Source organism: Colias croceus, chromosome 7, assembly GCF_905220415.1.
Source record: "Colias croceus chromosome 7, ilColCroc2.1".
Classification (NCBI taxonomy): Eukaryota; Metazoa; Arthropoda; class Insecta; order Lepidoptera; family Pieridae; genus Colias; species Colias croceus.
In genome coordinates this window covers 3,564,275-3,589,115 of record NC_059543.1, presented here as the reverse complement: position 1 = coordinate 3,589,115, position 24,841 = coordinate 3,564,275, and the positions used below count along the sequence as shown (strand labels likewise).

At 34.5% G+C, this 24,841-nt stretch overlaps 1 protein-coding gene across 3 annotated transcripts in view; it reads left to right on the top strand.

Moving 5' to 3' along the window:
- The window catches only part of LOC123692976, a 54,489-nt gene extending 31,793 nt beyond the window's left edge, over positions 1 to 22,696 (top strand). For 2 of the 3 annotated variants that reach the window (XM_045637835.1, XM_045637836.1), the window contains exons 3-8: positions 11,461 to 11,539; positions 14,616 to 19,958; positions 20,035 to 20,201; positions 20,310 to 20,521; positions 20,608 to 20,798; positions 20,950 to 22,696. In XM_045637835.1, coding sequence (XP_045493791.1) covers positions 14,643 to 19,958; positions 20,035 to 20,201; positions 20,310 to 20,521; positions 20,608 to 20,798; positions 20,950 to 21,174 — 6,111 coding nt within the window. In that variant the 5' untranslated portion in view covers positions 11,461 to 11,539; positions 14,616 to 14,642 and the 3' untranslated portion in view covers positions 21,175 to 22,696. Of the gene's footprint in view, positions 1 to 11,460; positions 11,540 to 14,612; positions 19,959 to 20,034; positions 20,202 to 20,309; positions 20,522 to 20,607; positions 20,799 to 20,949 lie in introns of all 3 variants that reach the window. The other variant, XM_045637837.1, reaches the window with a different exon arrangement.
- The last annotated feature ends 2,145 nt before the right edge of the window (positions 22,697 to 24,841 follow it).

The following is a 24,841-nucleotide window of genomic DNA, read 5'->3' as shown; positions in this document are numbered from 1 at the left end:
CAAAAGTGTAATAATTATGAAACCATCTATTAAAAATATTAGTTTACTAATTATTCAATATAAGTATTAAAAAAGGATAATATAATATAAATAATAAAGTTATTTCTTACCTTTTAAGCGGACTCATGTTGATGTAATTTCACTTATTTCGATGACATTTTAGTTATTTTGAAATAAAAATTGCGTATGGCACCTATTTTACAACGAAAAAAACGTCTTGCAATAAAAAAATTATGTCTGATGGATCTATCTAAAGGCAAAAGATTAAAAATTACGCGTTAAAAAATGACTTTAAATTAAGGATATTTTCCTGTGCAGATAAGATGCGCACTAATAAACGCAACCACTGCGGCCAGCCAGACAGCCCGGACTCTAACCGAAATAGCAAGAGAAACAGTATATCAAAAACCCAACTATACTAAAATGACTTTTTTTTTAACGTTGCTAGCTCCCGTACTACGGGTACCTAGTCGTTTAAAAACAGCCAACATTTTATTCTCGAAAACATATTCGCGTTGTTCTTTAAAAACACACTTCTACCCAAACAATACCTAAAGATAAACACAGTAAAAGGTTTTGTTTTATTGTAGATAATAAAATACTTCCAGATTGGGAATCCACTGTATCTCTTCCGCTATAGATATGTTCTTCAAATTACAAATTGGCTCGATTAAATGATCTCATCGCGAACTTGTGGTTGCGAGAGCGCGGTAGATATAGCCCTAAGTGGGTCAAGGCACGCTCGCAAGCCGCGCCAGCGTTTCCTACTTGCTGCTTAGTGTTTTCATTATTAAAAATTGCTAAGTATTATTGAAAACTGCCTTTTAGCACTAACATTTGAGAGGAGTGAATGAGACGCTTAGGTTATTCCGTGGTTATTCCTCACTGTAGCGTTCCAACAATTGTTGTATTTTTAGTTTTTACGATGATCATTTTAGTTTCTTATTTTTAGTTAGAAATGCTAGAAATAAAATAGCTACATATAAAATGCAAATATGATACTAATCTGTGTTATTTTGAATATTGTACACTTAAAATTTAAAGACGATTAAATATACCTAATTATACAGTGGGTACTTACGTTTCTGGACTAACAGGTTAATAGCATAGTAATTATTATTGTTAACGGAAATTAACTCCTCAGGTTTATGAGTTTCTAAATAAGTTTGGAATTTGCGAAAATCATAACATGCAATAATCGTACCGTTAACTGACTGCTGTCGACTCGCTCCGCAGCCACAAGCACCTATAAATTGAAAACAAGGAAGACGCTCGTTATTTAGTTAAGAGGCAAACGTCGAATTATCTGACGAGATCCGAAACATTACGTCGATGAAAAAACATTTCTAAACGTAATCCAAACAACACGTGTAAATGTAACAAAACATCAAAACTTTTAACAAATTTAACCCAAAATAAACATATAATTATCAAACAATTCGCGATATGTGCCAATGACCACTATTGAAGGCATTGATTATAAACTAGAACAATTTCTTATTGGTCTTACGATAGGTAGTCATTATCTTTATTATTGGGGTCAAGGATTGAAAGCATACATAATCAGCAGAGTAGTAGAGTAGTCAAGCACATATTGCGTTTTATATTTTCTTTTTTATGACCTGTTTCAAATTCTGGCAATCGATTTTTAGGCAGTCATACCATACCAAGTGGCCTAAGCAATGATATTGATGGCAACATTCAAGAAGTGCTTCTGAGCTAGCGCGCACGAGCAACTTTGTCTCCGCAATTATTTTGTCTCTCCCAATCAATTGTATGGGGAGTTGCGTCGCTACGTGTGCGCACTTTCATACTAGTCCATGGGTGGGAGAGACAAAATAGTTGCGGAGACAAAGTTGCTCGTGCGCGCTGGCTCTTAAGAATATAAAATCAATAATAATAGTCACGTGCAAGAAATTTGCAATAAATTTCCCGTAAAATTCAAACATGTATATTTAAGAATCTAGATACTCGAGAAATTAACGAACTTACGAACCCATAACAATAATCCGAGTCGGAACACAGAATTTTACTCCGAGTTAGACATTTAGAAACAATGTAAACAAACAAACGAAATACTTAGATAAGAGCAGTTTGCACTAGTTAATATGCACCGACCTACTTAGATACCGGCTATCACCCGTTAGATATCCCCACCGCTTTCTCTAACCGTCTAAATTCACTTATCTTTATTATTACTCGTGATTTATGAAGCACATTGAACTATTTTACAGTGATAGCATTATTGTCAATTACTGAGACGCGGATGTTTATCTTCATTAAAAGAATACATACGTATATACATCATACACATCATAATATGAAGCTTAAAATCCAATGTAAATAGTAATTTTTATCCATTAAAAAAATAGATTGTTCCTAAATAAAATAAATACGAGCACATATACAGGAATTTATCTAAAGAAGAGTTGTGTGTAGCCTTGAAAAAGCTACATTAAATATTTTTAAATGTATAATTTACAAAACAAGCACCATTATCAGCTCCGATAAGTTAACCCTTTGTTACACAATCATGAGTCTAATACGATGATTATTCGTTATCGCAATTGCTATGCGGAAATCATAATGCTTAACGATCTTGGTATTAAATAACCCGGTTAATTTTATTGGAACTACGTCAGAGACGTCAAGAGGACGTCCTCTTTACAAGTCCACCGTAAATGTGAAAGGAATTTCCGAATTACATATAAAAAGCTATTTTTGGCGTACCTTTGATAATTTTTTTCCTCAATAGGTTTTACGTTTTACTTCCATAAAACTACTTCCGATAGAAACGGTAAATTAAAAATATAAGTAATTTCCTAATAATGTTACCTAATAATTTCAAAGTTAGTCATAAACAATTCAAAATTTTCAAAATGCATGTCTATACTTCTAACTCGATAGATAACCTATTAGACATGAAATCTCTTAAAAAATCCCATAAAGACCTCTGTATAAAATTCCAGTCTAAACAGTTGCTCGAAAAATGACTAATCCTAAAAATAAAATAACCTAACAGTCGATGTTGCGTCAAATATTTTCCTCGACTGCTCTTATGGCGTTTTCTCAATAAATCGGTTCTTTTCTCACAAATAGCGACGCATAGCCGAACAATGATGCATCAGCGTGACCTACAATGTAAGTGTCACGTGTACAATCATCGGCTATAACATTGACTTTCACATTTGCAACGTGATGTAACCGCCTGCGATTAGGTAAATGCTGCTGGCCGCTTTCACCTCACTTTCACCGCCACTTCCGCAAAGTCCTATCCATCGAAACTAATTTGCACAAATCGTTTCGTGCCAGCTATTTCCAATGTTTTATAAGTTTACGTTTCGATATTTATTAAGATTAATGAAATATTTTTGTGGTTATGGAAACGGAGGAAAATTACGTGAATTATCGGTCTACTCAAAGATTTCAAAGAAACAGTTACATATTTAAGAAGTTTGAAACACGTACATAGGTATTTAAGGTTTAAAGACATTTATTCTCATTGACATGAAGTATATTTCCAAAAGGATTTTCCTTGGCATTTACAGAAACAAAGCAAGAACTATTACCACGTACTACATGATAATAAATGTTGGTTTATTTAAAAGAAAAAAGTACATATACTTACGAATAAAATAAATATGCAACTTAACTGTTTCTGTTGCTAATTCTTACACATGTAAGATCGAAACACAAATAAACATGATTTTTTTATATTATATGATGAAATTCTGTGACTCAGTGTATTACTGGAAAAAATTGATAAAAAAAATAATACAAATATGTATTTAGATATTCACAAAAACACTGTGACGTAATTTATTTCATAGAATTAAACACTTCTATTTTCGAGTAATACTTATTCAATCCTGAAAGTACGAGTATGATATTTATGTACCTATTTGGTGCACAAAAATATGTTTTTTAATTAATTGTTGGGAACAACTTGTTTTAAAAAATAAAGTATTATAAATTCTAGTATATTTTTATTTATTACAATAATCTGTAATACTTGTTTATATTCGTGTTATTTCTCTCATCTTGTTATAAGAATTAAATTCAGACAAATGCAAAACAATGCTAATATTTCTAGGGAATTTTCTTAGCCTTTCAACAATATTATGTGCATACAAATTGTATTTTGCTCCTCGTGCACGGTGCGGTACTTTGACATTGACCCATTGACCCACTAACAAGTTTTGTTTCATTTACACAGCTCCGATCTCTATCTTATTGACTGACACTAATGATTTGTTATCCCTATCGATTAACGTAATTAGTCGTTAATTAGTTAATAGGTATTTAACTAAAGAATAATCGACCTTTACTCACGTGAATCTATTCCCGATATAAACACAATAGTAGTCACTGAAACCGCTTCAGTTTTTATTCGATATTCGTCGATCTTTGCAAGCATGAACAATGCAATAATTTCGTTTTAGGCTCCGACTTCTGATGTAACTTACAAACCGGTTTGGCATTTGAAAATTATTCTCTTGTAACCAGCTATTGACCTAGTAGCCTACAAACTGGAAGGAAAACGACTCTGTTGCGTGTCACAATCAACTCACGATAGCTTGCTCATTTGCGGCTCGTTGAGATGGTGTTCGGCTCACGGTTATGGAAAAGAGGAAGTTTCACTCAGGAAACGATTGGCTGATTTGAAAGAAAGAAAGAAGAAAGATAATTACTTACTATATATTACTTACTTAAATACTTACGGTGGCCTGGAAGAGATCGCTATCTAGCGATAAGGCCACCGTTTGTACACATTATTTTAATCTTATCTGTACTTTATGTGTCTCTATTTCTTTTGTGTGTGCAATAAATAATTAAATAAATAAATAAATAAATAATAAATAATTATTATTATTGATAATTTAATAAGTTAAAGTCATAAATTTGATAAGGACGACAACGCAAAGTAAACAACATCAGAATTCTCGTATAGAACGTTGGAGACATTCCAAATGAGCGCGGCTTGTTACAGTTCCTAAAATAGGGTCATTGCGCCTGTTCGCGTCCACCTGCCTATTCGCGTCCATTTTGCGGATATCTTTTAGAAAATTCACGAAAATAAGTATACTTTATGTAAAATTGTAATAAGAAAAATTTCCGATAATACCTCAATGTATAAGAGACATGCACACATATTCAAAATATGCCTGCGCACCGCCTATCCTATTTAAAAAAAATATTTAATTTTGGCTATTAAACGAGAGAGCTAAAACGCGCGGGATTTTGAGAAAAAAATAGTGCGCAGGGTCGCGTTTGACGGTAAGTATCTTATTGTTAAATGTAAATTTTTGAATATGTAACTGTTTCTTTGCTTTGCTAACAAAACATGGAATAGTATGGATTATAAATAAGCTTATTTCTTTTACAATTAATAGCTAAAATAAGGTGGACGCGAATTACTACACCGAATTTGTACAACTTCCATTTTGCGTCCACGGTGGGCGCAAACTATACCTGTAGTGCATAACAATAGAACATATTGCGTCCACATTGTTTTTCATTACGTAGCAATGAATTGTTTGTTAAAATATGTAATTTAAAATATATTGTAAATTTTTGACTAAGACCACAAGTTGATAATTTAAATTTTCATTCAAATTAGCAAATTTTTATGCTATTTTTTCATTTTAAAATGGGTATTCTAAGAATGAGACTAGTATTTTTGAGAATGAGAGTCTGTGGTTAAGAAAATAATATACAAAAGAGAAATTTAATTCTTTAGAAACTAAAAAATAGGGTAGGTAGGTAATCTTAATAGAACTGATTATTATTTATTTACATAACGTAACTTTGTTTTTTGTTAATTTTTGGTTCTAATAATGATGAGAAGATAAATATAATTAAGTTTTTCCAGTTTCCTTACACAGTGAATTATATTAATAATAATGTTGATTTTAGGGTTCCGAAGTTCCGAACCTAGAAAGGAAAAACCGGAATCCTTGTAGGATCACTTTGATATCCGTCCGTCTGTATGTCCGTCTGCCGGTCTGTCTTTCTGTCAAGACCCTTTTTCTCAGTAACGCGTAGAGGTATAAAGCTGAAATTTATTTTGAATACTCAAGTCTACGGTCCCTTGAAGCAGTGAAAAAATCAAACTTATAAGCCAAAGCAATCAAAAGATACAGCCGTTTATGCTGCCAATTTTCGCAAATTTCGACATTCGCAAGGGAATCAAAACCTACAGGGTACTTTACGTGAACACAGACACTTGAAGTTTGGTGCGAAGCAACGTCTTATAGCACAAATAAGGGAAACATTGAAAAAATAATCATTTACAGTTAAAACATATAAAAAAAGACAGGTTAATACGGAACCCTCGGTATGCGAGTCCCACTCGCATTTGGCCGGTTTTTATTAAATAACTGTATTCGTAAATAAATAATTTATTAAAATCTAATTTTTATTTGCATTTATCTGATAAAATATCACCCAATACATTCTTAATTCCTTTTCTAAGCTGGTGGACGCGAACTGGTCCACGGGTGGACGCAAAAAGGCATTTTTGGACGCGAACTGGGTAAAACGCCAAATTCTGCTATTTGTCTAGATAAATAAAAACCACATGATATTTCCAACACAATTGAAAGTAAATCTTAAAATAGACTATGTAATGAACACGTTACATAAATTTTGCGTTAAAATTTGTTCTGGAACATTTTTATTTTCTCCTTCAGACTTTCCAACTGCACTAAGTGGACGCGAACTGGCGCAATTACCCTAGATTCTTCAGGTATTTTATCACGACCTATTTACATTCAGACAGATCGATTTTGTATGATCTGGCTTTAAGATAAGCAATAGTTATTCATCGAATGCTTTTCCTAAATAAATGTGTAAAAATGAGAATGTTATATCATATTACAAAGGCCGATGCCACCACAATAGCTTATTAATGTTAATCTGAATTTAAATGTCAAATACATGCGGCGAATACAGGAAGTGTTAGTTACTATGCAAGTCTTCCATCCTCAATAAACAATGCGGATCTAATAATAGAGGGCGTTAGAGCGCTCAATCGAAAAATAGAACGCGAATGTAGGGCACAGGCGCGCCTGCGCATCTCGCCGCGGATCCGAGAAATCTGACTCGAAATCATCGTTAATTTAAAAACACCAGCTGTTTTTATTGTCAAATGTAAGTGCTACTAAAATTAAACCGATAAATTCCATCCGAAATGATTTTTTATTTACTTCGCTGTATGTTTTAGGAGGTTTGATAAAAATGCCGTTCAAATAATATCGCGACATAAGGTCACCTTGTATTTTTATATTGTGACATTTTTTTTCAATAATTCTTTATAGATATCGATATCTAATTGTAGGTATGTATTGCGTTATAATATTTTGCACGTTAAATATTATAATCTTCTCGTTAGAGACACGCAAGGTTACTTTACGGAAAGTCTGCTTCGGATAGTAAAATTGTGTGACCTTGCCTTGAAAATTCCTTCCGCGACGTTGCATTTGTTTTATAGCAGCTTTGTTAGCGTTCTCTTTACATTTTCATCATCCATCTATTTTGTAAACGTTGTGGATATAAAATAATAATTATAAGTTCTATGATTGAGTATAGACACAGAACTATATCGAGAGTATAGATGAGAGTTATAAAAACATCCGACGCGTGGAATGTAAATATTTATTTTTTTGCTGTGTTAGTCTTCGTAAACAAACGGAATAATTAATCGTCTAACCACTTAAGTATATATTTACTAATTTGTGGTACCACTTCCTTTAGCTAAAGCTTAAGTTATTTTTCTAAAATATTATATTCACTGAAATTTCTTATGAAAAGACCTTCAAAGGATTTTATGAGGATAACTTCTTTAAAGATGCAATTTGTTTAATGGCTTTAATTAGCAGCAATTGTATGTTAATCAATAGTAATTTCAATATAATACATTAATGTAAACATTAAGAATACGATTTAAAGTTATTTAACTTATAAGATAATACGATCTGTTAGAATACCTAAATGCTTTGAGATACAATGTGTGCTATTTGAGAGCTAAATCTAATCTAATATTATTTAATATAAAGGCGAAAGTTTGTAAGGATGTATGGATGTATGGATGTTTGGATGTATGGATGTATGGATGTTTGTTACTCTTTCACGTAAAAACTACTGAACCGATTACAATGAAATTTAGCACACATATAGAGGGTAACTCGGATTAACACATAGGATAGTTATTATCCCGGAAATCCCACGGGAACGGGAACTATGCGGGTTTTCCTTTTCAAACGCGGGCGAAGCCGCGGGCGGAAATCTAGTGCTATATAATTTTATGTTTATATTATTACTTATACAACAAAAATAGATCATTTATTGTGTACACGTGCATGTCTAGTAATACTTGCATAATATAACGTTTAGCTGCTAAATGAATGCTGCTAAGAATGAAGAAACTCACGCTAATTTAACGACAATAAAAATTCATTAAGTGTTCGTTACTTGGAAAAACTTATAATATATTTATAAATAAATAGGTAAATAATAAATATATTTCACGGAAGTATTTCAACTTTTCAATGTTTTTATTAATTCCCCTTTTGCGAGACTCATCTATAGGATATTATAAAGAGGAAAGGTTTGTACAGGTCGCGTAAAGTAAAAAGAACGCTGCGCATTGGCGATTTATCGCTCTATTTGGTGTTATGAGGTGGTATAAGAATAACAAATAGGTAGTTCCGAAGCCAAGATTCGCGAGCCTAGTTTAAAAATAAAATAATCGGCACATAGCTTACGTGCAAAACTCGATCCATGCGCAAACACACCCCATCACTTTCATCCAGCGTTCTTTTTACGTGACGCGTACTGTATGTACTATGTATGTATGTATGGTTTTCACGCATAAACTACTGGACCGATTTTAATGAAATTTGGCACAGACAATCTTTAGACCCTGAGAAAGAATATAGAATAACTTTTATTGCGAAATATGTACCATATGTACCATGGGCGGACCGCTAGTTAAGGATATATTTATATCTCATTCCGACAGGGAAAAATGTTCGTAAATTAGTCATTGTTTACATGATTATTGCAATAAGAAACAGTTTTCCTTATTTGTCTATCAATTCAATTAAATGGCACCCCGTACCCAAAATTACTTATTTGATGCTGTAGCAAGGGCGACGAGAGGATACAATTTTCGTTCCCCTACACTCTCCCTATAGAATGCGCCAATGTATGCGTAGAAGGCAGTTATTGCTATCTACTATAGTTACGTATTGGAGGGTGTCAAAATAAATGGACTTTGAAATTACGTGTTCAAACACTGAAAGGGATGTCTTGTTATTTGATGATTTTATAATATGTTAATTATCAACAATTTGGAGGCTGATATGATTAAATCTAACAAATTATAGTGTAGAGTGTAGACTGTAGAGGATTGGAAAATGTGTAGTTAGTTTTCTTTACGACCTGTAAAATAAGGAGGGAAATAAATGTAAATTTTGAAAACAAGAATTGAAAGGTTAATTTTTTTATTGCAGTGAGGCCCTTAAATGAAAATGCGTACATATTGTAATTATGTACCTACATAGTTCCATTATAGGCGACGATTTCTGAGGGCTTAGGAGGTTATTAATAGGGTCACAAACTCGCGAACTTTTCATCTTTAACTGTATGTTCTTGCTACATATCGATTTACAGAAAAAACGTCCATTAGTCCTTCTGATAGTAGGTAAAGCACAGCTTTGTATTGTGTGTAAAGACTTATATTGATGTGTTGGTGGAACAATGTTAATGATTACATAATAATGCTAAGTTATGCGTCATCGGGTTTTCAGAAAGGTGAATAACTTATAAATTGTGGAGTTTTTCACATAAGTTCAAAACAATACCGACGCGACGTCCGCGTCGTTTCCTCGTAATTTTTACTAAAACGAGATCAAATAGGTACCTACTTCAGTCATCTTACATGCGTGCGCATCAATCGAATATTACTTAAAAAAATGTTGAATGAAAATACCTATCTGGGAGAAATAAAAAAAAAATTGTATATTGGTGACATTATTGACATTCACCATCTGCATCGTGGGAAGTTTAATTTCACCATTTATTTGCCACTTTATTTTATTAATGAGCTGATATTATGATAACATCATACCTATATTAAATTACATATTTCGTCATCTTTATTTCTTTTTTAGAATACATAGTTTAATTTAAATTCTCTTTTATGGGACGAATAAAATAGTTCATTCACTCTTTTAGGCAAAGAAATCGTTATATTTTTGTAATAATTTTAATGACGATACCTAAGGACGATACATAGATTTTACAAATGTAAATAGATGATTTCCAGTGATATTTACTACTGGTTCGCACAGTTTTTAGCTAAGACAAAAAGTACCTATACGAAGTTTCGTTTCACCTTGTTTCGCGCGCTTTAGGGGCATTGACCCGACACAGCTGTGCCGCGTCATGTACGTAAATAGTGTTACCCACACACAAATATTGTTTTATCGATCAAAAAGATACAACACTTTATCTTAATGAATTATTCACATCCTTCACAGAAGTAAAGGATTAAATTCGTGATTAGATACTAGAAGGTGTGCCATTATAACTGAATTGACGAGTAGGACAATGATTTCAATTTCCGAGTAAATGAATCATAATATTATAATATAATTTTAATAATTAATTGTATTAAAATTAGATTGTTTTCTTCTCATCTAATCTTAAGCCTTAAGTAATAAATTTTATCAGTGACAAGATATACGATACCTATCACAAATTGGGTTGTAAATTTTAAAAACAAAACAAATTTTGCGTTTCTTTCGAACATTCATACCTATTAGGTATATAAATCGACACGAATCATTCAAACATGTACATTTTGTTAATTTTGCGAGCTTGACACCGAGACAGCCGACAGGCCACCAAGATAGCAAAACTAGCTTATTTAAATCTATCGTGTGATTTTTATTCAAGTAGTTGTGTAATATATTTAATCCTGTTTACAGAATAGCTATTGTAATATTTTGTATTCAACAAAGGCACTTTACAAGTCAATTCACATGATATACTGAACTGTATAGTTATGTATTTATCGATGAATGTACTATGTGGGTCAATGTTCAATGGAATTTATGAGAAGTTTGAATATTTATTCATATACAGGCGTCAGGCTTATCAATTATCAACTTTGAATGCGGATTATTGTATAATAATGACTAAGTTAATAATCTGCTATCACTAATGTAATATGTACACATACAATATAACTTTTATCATGCCAACTAAGCTGAATTTTAGAAAGAGACAAACCACAATTATTCGTTATTATAATTTCTTTCTTTTGCAACTTTATAGCATTTTCCATAATTTGGACTTATTTGACATTGACAAATAATAATAACCACACTATAATAAATGCGGGTACTAAATTGAGAAAGACATGCCATTAAAGAAATAATTTAATTCTTCCAGGTGGCGTTGACCCAGTAAACAGAGAAATGAACGAACTCGGGTGCTTCCTTTCTCACCAAGCAGGGTAGCCGTCGTAAAGGTAATATTTATTTTGACTTTATATCCTCACGAATAATTTTATTTTCTACTTTGAAATTGTAACGGTGCATTTATATCAAACAAACATAGAGCTAGGCAATAGCATTTCTCGTGAATTCGTGATCTTTTAGTGTAAACGAATACTCGTATTCTGTGTTGTTCAATACATTGCACAGAATTTTTTCATTCGCACTGAGAACAACGGAAAAATGCTCTACGCCTGTTTACACTAAACGAATTTGACATAGTGGGGTCAGTCATTCTAATAAGCATTCGCTCGTATGTACAAATAAGAAGTTATTGTGATACTGATCCAATTGATAGGATACAAGATAATATAGGTAACTTATACATGGATCGGATTGAGTCTTGGCTATTTTTAGGGTTCCGTAGCCAAAATGGCAAAAACGGAACCCTTATAGTTTCGTCATGTCCGTCTGTCCGTCTGTCCGTCTGTCCGTCTGTCACAGCCGATTTACTCGGAAACTATAAGTACTACAGTGATGAAATTTGATGGGAATATGTGTTGTATGAACCGCTACAAAAATATGACACTAAATAGTAAAAAAAAGAATTGGGGGTGGGGCCCCCCATACATGTAACTGAGGGATGAAATTTTTTTTTTCGATGTACATACCCGTGTGGGGTATCAATGGAAAGGTCTTTTAAAATGATATAAAGTTTTCTAAAAAACATTTTTCTTAAAGTGAACGGTTTTTGAGATATCAGCTCTCAAAGTCGTAAAAAGTATGTCCCCCCCCCCTCTATTTTTATAACTACGGGGTATAAAATTCTAAAAAAAAATAGAGGTGATGCATGCTAATTAACTCTTTCAACGATTTTTGGTTTGATCAAAGTATCTCTTATAGTTTTTGAGATAGGTTGATTTAACTGTAATTTATTATATTTGCTGCTACGGAACCCTTTGTGCGCGAGCCCGACTCGCACTTGGCCGGTTTTTATCTTTATCATCGAATGCGTAGACGTTGGCAACAGTTTCCGGTATCACGAAGAACTCGACTAGTAAGAATTGGAATTCTTTTAAAACTAGGTCAGATAAGCTGCAGGTTGTTAGATTATATCACTGCTTTCATAAACAAGACGGCAATTCCCCACTGAGATTAAAAAATTCGTATAATATTAATAAAGAAGCTAATTGAGTGAAATGTAAGTGATTGATTTGATTTTTTTAAGGATGTTTTGTAAGGTTTTGTAATATATTCCTTGAAAAGTAACGTAGGTACGTCACATGTCAATGTGAGTAAACAATATATTATATTTCATAAATAAATATTTAATGGATGGTAATACAATACAGCAAGACTAAATAATACGATTCTATTTCTATATATCGACTTATTTACTCGTCTAGTTGCAATATTCAAACTTGGAAACTATCAAAATTCAAAATAATGAGCATTTTTAGGGTTCCGTAGCCAAAATGGCAAAAACGGAACCCTTATAGTTTCGTCATGTCCGTCTGTCCGTCTGTCCGTCTGTCCGTCTGTCACAGCCGATTTACTCGGAAACTATAAGTACTACAGTGATGAAATTTGATGGGAATATGTGTTGTATGAACCGCTACAAAAATATGACACTAAATAGTAAAAAAAAGAATTGGGGGTGGGGCCCCCCATACATGTAACTGAGGGATGAAATTTTTTTTTTCGATGTACATACCCGTGTGGGGTATCAATGGAAAGGTCTTTTAAAATGATATAAAGTTTTCTAAAAAACATTTTTCTTAAAGTGAACGGTTTTTGAGATATCAGCTCTCAAAGTCGTAAAAAGTATGTCCCCCCCCCTCTATTTTTATAACTACGGGGTATAAAATTCTAAAAAAAATAGAGGTGATGCATGCTAATTAACTCTTTCAACGATTTTTGGTTTGATCAAAGTATCTCTTATAGTTTTTGAGATAGGTTGATTTAACTGTAATTTATTATATTTGCTGCTACGGAACCCTTTGTGCGCGAGCCCGACTCGCACTTGGCCGGTTTTTTTTTTATTATAGTCTATTCAGAAAATGTTTTCACATGTGAAATTCTATATAGAACATTTACGTATACGAAATATCTTCGAAATATATAAACAATCTAATTAAGTACGTAAACACAGGCACAGAGAACTTCACAGGCGGGCTGAAGTTGACATTACTGTCATCTCGCTCAATGCTCATTATGGTAGTTCTTATTTCCGTGGGATAGTGAATATTTAACATTGTACGCATCGACTCATGCCTCACTTCAGCCCGGCCAAAAAGCTTGGAGAGTATAGAACTGTAGAATGAATACGATTAACCGTTTTGAATCCGTCGTCACGTGGTCGTCACCTTGGTCGTCACCACGGTTAATTTACCATACTTCGACGTGATCTTTCAATATAAATGTCAAGTTCAGTTTTTTTAGTTTGGATTAAAATATTTGTATCAAATATGACAAGTAAAATGTGTTTCATTACTAGGTATCTACTGTACAATACTGCAATATGTACATATTACATATTGATTTACTTTAACTTGTAGAAAATAAGTGCAAATGCACACTTTATAAGAGTATCCATTTGATTAAAGCATTCATCAGAGCTAATAATGAAAATGGATTGAATAAGTTATAAGTTTTATAAGATAAGCTTTCTCGATAATATCTTTTGATACTACGATTACGAAACTCGGTGCTGAACATGAAAAAAAAAAATATTTATCACAAGTAAAAAGTTTTCACGCGAAAATATTTATAAGTGGGTGTGCGTATTGTGCGTGAGGTTGCCGTTGTCGGTGGCGGGCGGCGAACCGAGGGCGAAGAACGCTCAAGGGCAGCCGACGGGTAACGACCCCATCGCTCACTCAACTATATTATATTTGACTAATATGCACTTGACTAAGTGTTACGAAAACTTTTCGACGAAACGGAATAAATGTGCTTGTAAAATTTCAATATTTAATTAATGTTAGGTAGTCTTCTCGAATAAACGAGCACTCTATGCTAAAAATAGTTAATCAATTAATACCTTATTATATTTTATTATAATATGTATAACGCAAATATACTTACTAATTGAAAAATAATCCTTTTCAGGTTTCCAGCAGAAACGGAAATCGTAGCATGGATGTTTCTTTCAACAATGTTCTGGAAGGGACGCGCCAGTATTTTATGGGAGTGCCAAAAGCACAAGAAGGTTCAGGACAATCCATGTGGCCATCGGGAACTCCGCCAGAAGAAGGCACTCCAGCAATGTCAGGGGCACCAGCACCGTCATCGCGCCCACCGTCCGCTGCTGCGGCACCACCATCTACGCCGACACCAACACCAGTTGTAGTTCCTCCACGCCCACCTTCGGAACCAATAGAACCCGAACCACATATAATACATAAGGCTACTGTGATGCGAGAAGCTGCAGAAAAACGACGTGAACAGCCAGAGCCCGAAGATGAAGAAGAACCAGTTGGCGCTATTTCACCACCTTCTCATATTATACGCAAACCGACAGCACATACATTACCGTCGCCAGCTCCAGCACCTGCGGCACCCTGTCCTTCGCCAGCAAGGCCACCTTCGACAGCTCCGTTGCAACCACCTCAGGCACCGGAACCCATAGAAACTCAACAATATCGAGCTCCGGTACATCGAGGTCAAACTCCGACAATAAGACCTATCGAAGATTTTGTGTCCGGTCGCCCACCTGATCCATATCCTGCCAGTAGATCAGCAGATCCATATCCTCGCTATCAATATGAAACCTCTATAGCAGACAGTAGTAGGAACTCTCACGGACCTATAGTTGCATCCCCACAACCATCAACAATTTTACGTCAAAGCCCTCAAACTTATGCACGTATGTCCAGTACAATGACACAGCATACTATTCAACGTTTAAATGACACTAGTGCTTCTAGTCCACCAGCGCAAAGGTATGTTATGCAGCCGCAAGCGCCACCACCTCATAACGATCGCGTTCCACCAATATATCATCCTCAGGCATTACCTCCAACTAAACGCATTACATCTTCTGGTGGTATGTATGCAACATTACCACAGCGTCGTGAAACCACCGCCTCCATCTCGCGTACTTCACATTTTGAGAGACATCCATCATTGCCTCAAAGAAAATACGATCCCCAACATACGTATTCGGGATATCGGCCTACTTCGTCAAATTTGTCTCATAAGACAAATCACAGAATGGAACCCATCCAACCTTTACCATACAAACACAATGTACCAGATACAATGAGCTCGCATTATTCCGTTAGATCTGATCGGACTCCTGCGCCTATACCACCACCACATCTACACGATTCAAGAATTCAAGGTCGCGTAGATTATATAAATAAAAGTGTACCTTTAGATTCAAGAAACAGTTACCATTATCCTACACCTTCTACATCTTCTACAAGATATCAAAGTGCATCCGTTCCGATAGTTCAAAGTAATTCGTCGGTGCCCGTGCGACCCCCGTATCGGCCAGCCGTTGCACCGAAAACGAACTATGCCTACACAGCCACAAATCAAATACAGACATCTCCGTCTCGTTCTACTATCAAATCTGGATATCCTAATCAACAAGCAAGAATGACTGTGTCAGTTACGTCATTAGTAAACGAAATGAATCAAACAAAACAAAAGCGAGAGTCACCATTAGATCTCTCTGTGAAAACAGTTAAAAATTCGGCTGACTCTTCTACAACTCAAGATGATGTCATCGATTCCATGTCCATGGAAAATAAATCTTTACCACTGCAACCTCGATTAACAAATAATAGACATGTAGTGACTGATCGATTAGTTTCATCGCATAAAGTTGATTTTGCGCCTGATTTTGCGCAATATAGGGAGCGACTTCGATATGGGGCAGCTTCTCAACAATGTCACTCACCGATTCGATATAATGGATCGTATGAGAGTGCTCGATTAATAAGTGATAATTATCCTACTGAATCTCGTCACCAAGTTTATTCTGAACGAGCAAAGTACAGTAGTTCAACTATAAGTCGAAACGACTATGTTCCTCGAATAGATCTTACCAGACCTGTGAATGATGATAGAATACGAGAAGATGGCAAAGTAATTGAGAGAAAACGTATAGCAGGACCCGTTGTTAGCAACATTCCAGAAAAAATCCCCAGACGTGATGCTTGGCCAGCTGATAGTCGAGGGGAAAGGCTTAATCAATCAGCTAGGGAACAGCGTGATCTGATGAGCCGTCCAGTTTACGACTACACTAGTCATAAAAGATTTGAAACTTATCAACATGACATCAAACATCCCATACACGTTTATCATGATAGTCATGTGAATGTGAATCCAGCTTATTCTAGAAGCGCATATCCGGCAGAAACGTCAAGGGAGGTAAATGATTATCACGCTCACTACCAAGATAAGTATTTATCGAATCGACATATAATACAAAAAATTCCAGGCAGAGACACACTTCCTCAACATGTAGATACCCCAGGTACTTTTCAACATTCAGATAAAAATGTTCGCAGTCTCCTAAGGATTAGCTTAGAAACAAGACAGTCTGCTAATTTAGAAAATGCTAAATCTAATACATCAGTTCCTGATCTCATTGTTATAGATGATGTAGATGATTCTGTGATAGAAATAACGGACTTAACTAAAGACAATGATCATGAGATATGTAACAAAAATATGTCCAAAGTTGTTCAAAATAAAGTGATACCAAGTTTAGGTAATCACATACAAATGCCCAAAGCCATAGATTCTATACCATGTGATTCAGAATATCAACGATTTGATAGCTATGACAACAAAAGTAAATCGCCTGAAAGTGATGTCGCATCTAGAATAAGAACTAAAGCTGAACTCAAGGTTATGCCACCATCACAAGACAATTCTATTAAATTAGAATCACGTCCAAGTACACAACTCAACAATAATGAAAAGGAAAAAGTGCTTCCAAAATCCCAGAAACAACATCTATTTAATCAAATTCGTGAGGATAATTTACGTTTAGAATCTGTCATAAAAAATGAAAAACCAAATGTCGAAGTCTCTTTAGCGGAAGTAAAATCAGAACCAATGAATATAGAAGAAATAGAAAAAGATGCAGTCATGTCTATTAAAAGTGAAATAAACCTTGATATTCATGATAACAATCCTATAGAAAACGTAAATGAAAGTGTCGACGATTTGGACATGGATTGGGCTACTGCCTGTGAGAGTTTTGTTGAACAATTAAAATCTGGATGTCATAAAAAGAAATCCAGAAAGTCCGATACATTGGATAGTAATGAATTTGAATTAAAAAATAGCAAAGCTATAAGCGAGAATGGCAGCCATACTTCGGAAAGTATTTTAAATGAAATACCTTTAATTAATATAAAGCAAGAACCAATAGAAAAAGAAGAGAGTACCAGTTTAATTGAAGTTCCTGAAGAAATAATGGTAAAAAACAAGGAAGATACAAAAAATATAAAAAGTAAGCCTGATAAAAAAGTTGATAGGCATAGCGAAAAACCTATAAAAAGCAAAACTCAAAATAAAAATAAACATAAAAGTAAAGGTGAATCGACATCATCACCATCTATATCAATAAAGAAAGAAAAAGATTTAAGTGTTCCGCTAAAAACAACTATAAAAGAAGAGTCTGAATCAACGGATGATGACGAGCCTTTGATTAAAAGTAAAATTTTAAAAGAAAAAGAGAGACACGAGCAATTAAAATATCAGTTACTCAAAGATCTATCGGAAAAATCTGCTATCGTGAAACTCGAATGTTGCGATGCCAGTACAAGAAAATCTTTTGATTCTACAACCAAAGAAAAGTCAGATAAACCTATTAAGTCTAAAGCAACTCGATCCTCAGTAAGATCAAAAAATAAAGTAGTATCTGTAGAAAATATTAAGTGTGAGGTAAACGACGGGTCTAGTTCTGAAAGTGAGGAAGATACTCTAAGCAACAGATTAAGAACTCGAAAAAATACAAAAACTGAAGAAAAATCACCGTCCACAACCAAGACATCTGCCAAAACTTCTCCGTCTAAAAAATTAGAAACTAGCAGTGCTAGTAATAGTTCAACTCCAGTTAGAAAAGCTGGCTTTGGCGATGGATCAGATTTTCACCCAGGTTGGGAAGAAGAACTTTATAGATATAAAAGATCACTACGGATGCCTACAAGGCTGATAGCCATTCCAAGAGGTCGCTCAGGTGGTCCTTTTGGTAAAGGATCGAATGCTCATTTCACGCGCGGTTCTACTTCTCTCCCAGATTTAGATCCTATGCCCTTATCTCCGGCACCTTCTTCCGCACCATCTGCTGCCACAGATGAATTGTATAGACGTCCTGAAAAAACTACGTTGGACAGCGATTTAGAATCAAATTCTAGTTATTCAGCTCATAATAGGCTTCATTACGATTCTGAAGCTTCGACGTCAACCGTACTATCTTCGACAAAGCCTAGAAAGAGTGGAAGTTCTATCGTTGATGTTCTTATTCAAAGATGTGGAAAAAGAGAAGGCTCTAAAAAGCGATCAAAAGACAGAGAAGAGAAAACGCCAAAAATGTTATCAAAATCTTCAAATATTACTGAACTTTTACCCACCCCGAGCTTAGGTCTGCTTAAGAACGGTCATAAGGGTAACTTAAGTGGCAAGAAAGAAAAAGTTTTAGAGGATATATTTTACTTAGGGGCTTTTAGAAAAGAAACTGTGACTGCCTTTAGAGATGCATTCATCAAAGATACAGATGGATTAATTGGTGCTACTGAGGAATTTGCTCCCTTAATTCTAAAATCTAGAACAAGAACAGAAAGTCGAGTCTTAAAGCAAAGAGCAACTATAAAAGAAGTATTTGGTGATGATAGGCCCGCTTCTGCCCCACCAACATCTTGCAGAGATGACTGTATAGAAGATGAACCAACAATTGAAGTTAAAAAAGAAAATGAACCAAAACCCAAATTGAAACCTAAGATATTAAAACACAAATTAAAACGAAGGTCCAGTTCTATCAGAGATGGCCTTAGAAGTACTAAATCCTTAAAAGGAAATGATGCTAAAGGGCGAATGATGAGATTAAAAAAACGAAATAGTATAATGAAATCTTTATCAGGCAAAAGAATGAAAGAAATATCAAATAAAGTGAAAAAGGAAAAAAGCCCCACACCGGATGAAAAAAATAGTTCAAAAGAAGAAAGCAGTTCCATAGCTAATCCTGAAGGGACTACAAAAAGGCGATTAAAACGCTTATTCGGTAGAAGAAAATTGAGTTCGGGGTTCGACTACATTAGAAAAAAGAAGAAAGTTATACGTAAAGAGGAGAATGGGAATAAAATTCGTCGCCCGGCGCCCAAACCATCACCAGAATCCGTCCATGACATACAAAAAGAAATTAAAGGCTGGTTTATCAATAAAAGTATTGGAGAAACGCACCTTCACCGGGCTGCTAGACTTGGCTTTACTGTAAGTGTCCATAATACTTTGCTTATTTGTTTATATTAAATAAAGAATTGTTAATAATGAGTTGATCTTGTTACAGGATTGCGTAGCTTACTGCTTAGAGAAAATGGAATCCGATCCTTCAGCAAAAGATAATGCTGGTTTTACCCCATTACACGTAGCTGCCGCAAGAGGCCATGTGAGGATTGCTAGATTACTTCTCCAATATGGTGCTAATGTTTCTGCGGCCGCCCAAGGAGGAATTAGGTAATTTCTTCGATTTCTATTAAATACTTTAAATGTCAAATATTCCTAATAATGTTAACTGACTTCATAGTGTTTTGTTTTTATTAATAAAAGCTCTAAACATTTCAGACCTCTTCACGAAGCGTGCGAGAATAGTCATATAGAAGTCATAAGACTTTTATTATCTTATGGTGCGGATCCCATCCTTGGAACTTACGCTGGACAAATGCCTGAAGAACTAGCAGAAGGGATGGCTGCTAAACTAATACACCTACATATAGAAGATGTTCAAGGACGATCCCTCGATCCATGGAGGTTCCCTCCGCCTACTGAAATTATTGGTTAGTAAATATCACAATGATATTCTGCTTTGGAATTGTGTTTTTAGCGGGTTGATTTACATGGTCTGTTTTTCGGTCTTATTTAGATCGAGAAGAAATTGGTTGTGAGCCATTATCGTCGCCGCCGCCAGCATCACCACCGCCGACTCCAGATGCTACAATGGAAATTCAATGTACCGAGACTCCTCTGCCACCGTTTTACAGTCTACGAACCGCAACTGGTCAGCCTGCGGATGGATTGTGGTGTTTATTACAAGACGTTACCAATATTCTACAGGTGAGTATTCCTATCGTCGTTTAATTCCACTTCTTTTTTAATATTCAGTATTTTATCTAAGCTAATAAAAATGTTAAGAAGATTCCTCACCAAACGATCTGTTTATAATGTTTAGTTCGAACCTCGTTATTGATTAGGTTTTGTTTTGCAGATTAAGTCAAAAGAATCTTTACTCAAACAAATACACTGTGGTTCGGGTTCGCCTAAAGAGCTACTGCGTGAAATACGAACCCAAGAATTCCTAGAACGAGCGCAATGCCATCAACTTCTGTGTGCTGGAGAGAAAGTCAACGTGCGCGCTTCTAAAGTCGCTTTAATACGGGTCACAGATAAACTAAGACAGCTGTTAAAAATTGAAACAATTCTGGTCAGCTGACATTAAAACTCTATTCCTATATTTAAATCGATATAGTCAATTATCGCATCGAAATTTCAAATCATCACAATTCCTTGTAAAGCAGAATGTATGATGATTTATTTCTGAACAAAATATCCTGAGAGATTCGAGATGTAACTTATAAGGCAGCCGTTATAGTATCACATACGACTGCGTCGGATGTAACATATTTTGTATTGTACCTATTTATAAATAAATATTATTGTATATAATGTAAATTTAATCGCAATTGTAAATAATAAATGTCGCTTTAAATGTAAAATATTCTCATGGGTGCTATTTAATGTTGGTGTATGGTAATCGGTTAGTTAATTGAATATGAAAATGTGTTGCGAGAATAATAGTTATTAATTTAGAAATTAAAAAGTTATAGTTACCAGAAACTAATTTAATTGTAAGACTAGCATAATTTAGATTTGATTGTGCAATAGTATACGTGCGTGTTGAACGCGTAGTAGATGAATTTCTATGAAAGATTTGGGAATTAACGTTCGCAACAATCGTTGAATTGATTCTATTTCACTTTAGAAAAACTAAATATCATACTTATGTGTATTAAAAGAGAATACCACCATAAAGAGCAGATTGATATTATGTATGTTAGTGACGTAATTAATTTATGTGGAGATTTTTGTTAATTTTTATAATAAATACCTTTTATTATTATACTACATTACTACTACTTACAAAATAATTTGCTCAACTTCTTCTTAGGAATGATTTGACGGTGAGACGCTCCAGTGGTTTTACTCATAAACATCACAATGTTGTTAGCAACATAGTATAATAAAATTAATTACTTAAAAATATAATATATCAAAATATTATAATTCCTAAAAATCATAGGCCACTTTTTATCACAGTCATTTTTTTAAAGTGCTATATTTTTGTTCTTTGTTAAGTTTGCTATTTTTGCCGTGTAATATTTATTTTCTGTACAATTATTCCATAAATATTAAAGTAGTGTTGTTATTATTAGTTATATTACGGTCCAATAAAAAATAGGAAAATTATGAATTCATATAGCATATCGAAATGATAATATTGTACATAAGATAAACAAATTATTTTTTAAATTATTTTAAAAGAAATCAATTAAAAATAACAGCTGGCATCAAATGTATAATTTATTTATTGAACAATTTAGCTTGCTATGACGACTATACCAATATTTTATAAAAGGATACGAATGGATGTTCCATTACACGTTAGACCACACATGTTCCGCCCTATAATTTTTATGGAGACAAGAAACTAAGAAGTACACGATAAATCTGTGATGAACTATTATTAGGAGTGTAATGTTGCGTGCGGACAATGCTGAGAAATTTCATAGAATGTAATTGATGTTTTATACGATTGTATACATTTGATTTTGTGTAATAACTATCAGGCTTAGACCTTAGATTTACCTTTAATATAAGTATTATAATGATTAATGACACGATATTTCTTGTTGGTAAAATACATAAAAATCAATAAAGCGAACAATCATACTGAATACGTCTTTTATTAATAATTCCTCTTAGAAAACGATTTTTCAATTTGATGTAATATTCTTGGTGTAAGGTAGCAATATATGCCTTGCTAAAGATCAATGCTTAAGATAGATACATAATTCAATTTTTCGTGATTTTTCTACTACGAACTCTATGTATGACTTACATACCTAAGAATTGGATAACAACTGGAAAAAGATGGCGCAGGACTTGCGCAGGATTAGCTTCGTTTGATTCACCGCTTGATTGGGACATTCAGATCATTTTTATTTAGCATTAATTTATTTAATTCTCAGTGAAGCGAGGATACCCATCCTCGCTTCACAAATTAATAAATATTTAAGGACATTTTTACACATAGCACGATCTAATGTTGAAATCCGCTGACCGCATAAAATCCGCTCCATGGTTTTGTAGAAGATTTAGAAAGAGGCGGTGGGGATCTTGCGTTATACAATTTTTGAAATAGTATTTTCATAACTTTTACCTCGATTTCTAGTATTTAGTGATTTCAATTTCATGACTTTTCTGCTATTTAGTTACCAACAAGATGAACAACATAATATAATAAGGGTCTTGATCACTGAAATGTCTGGATATTAGGTACGTAGTACGTAGTATTAGTGTTCGGTATATTTTGCGTTACTTATAGCTGTCGTGGCCATAGGTATCGTAGATTTGCTCATTTCATGATAATTATGATCGATCTTTTCGTGAAATGGACGCATTTCATGAAATGATCGAATATCTATTGGCCACATCATGATGTGGTTTAGGCAGATCAATGATAAAAAATCGTTTCTCGATAAACTAAACGCGCAGTTTTTTCATGAAATGATCAAAATTATTTGATCATATCGTAAAATAGTTACATTAATTATTGGTAGATGCGCTGCAAGCGATGTGTTTAATGTTTATGTGTTCGCAGTTAAAAACTTCATAATTCGTTTAATTAAAATATGAAGAAAGTCATCGCAAAGAATTTACGACGAAGAGGTTCGAGTACTATGGAAAATGTGGATATCTTATAGTTATATGTATTGAATAAAAAATGCGTCTTAAATAAAAGGATTTAAGACGCATTTAAGTATATATCTTCTACTCGCTTCTGGCACTCGCCGGCCGCTGCCGCGGCACTAACTTAAATGACGATAAACAAGTTCTTAGAATATTCTGAATTTTTTTAATATTTTATGGACTCTATATTTTATACGGCCAAATGTGAATGACCAAATCGTGAAACGTTGACGATTTAACGATGATCTAACTATGTTGGCCATTTCATGAAAATTGAAATGCGACCATTTCGTGAAATGAGCAAATCTACGATATGGCCACGGCCCACGATATATCCAATGCCGCCGCGCGCCACGGCTGCTCCAATTTTTCATCAAATACTACACTACTCAAAACAAAATAGGGCCCACCTACACTTATCTCAAAGTTTTGCCTACACGTAATTTATAGGGTAGTTATTGGGGTACTTGAGTATTCCCTTACGTTGTTGACATGTTAACGAAACTTTATTGCTGTTTTAACTATTCTTTTTAATGTTATTCTCAAGTGGGTAACCAGAAAGAGTTAAATGTTTCAAAATCACGTTATTTCCAAATTCTCAATCACTTGTGTTCAAAGTCTCATTCTGAATGTTACTGTAGCACATCGTTATTTTTTAAAGTTTAATTTGGTTTCGGTATTATTCGTGATTATTATGCCTGGATCTCGCGTTCATATGGATATGGAAACGGCAGCAAGAGCAGTTGCTTTGCTTCAAGAAGGAAATTCTCAGAGGTCGGTGGCAATACGTCTTGGTGTGTCACGTCGAGCTATCCGAAATGCTTGGGATCGTTATCAAGAGACAGGTAGTGTTGCTAGAAGACGTGGAACAGGAAGTACTCGGGCTACAACAGCCCAAGAGGACCGGTACATCAGACTAACAGCGCGTCGGCAGCGGACGGTAACCGCCCGTGCCTTACAAAATCAACTGCGTCAATCTACTGGCACGCGAGTGAGTGATCAAACCATTCGGAATCGACTTCATGAAGGTGGCCAAAGGTCCAGAACTCGCGCTGTTCGACTGAAAATGACAAGTGCTCATCGTGCAGCACGATTAAGGTTTGCTCGTGATCACTCAGACTGGTCTATGG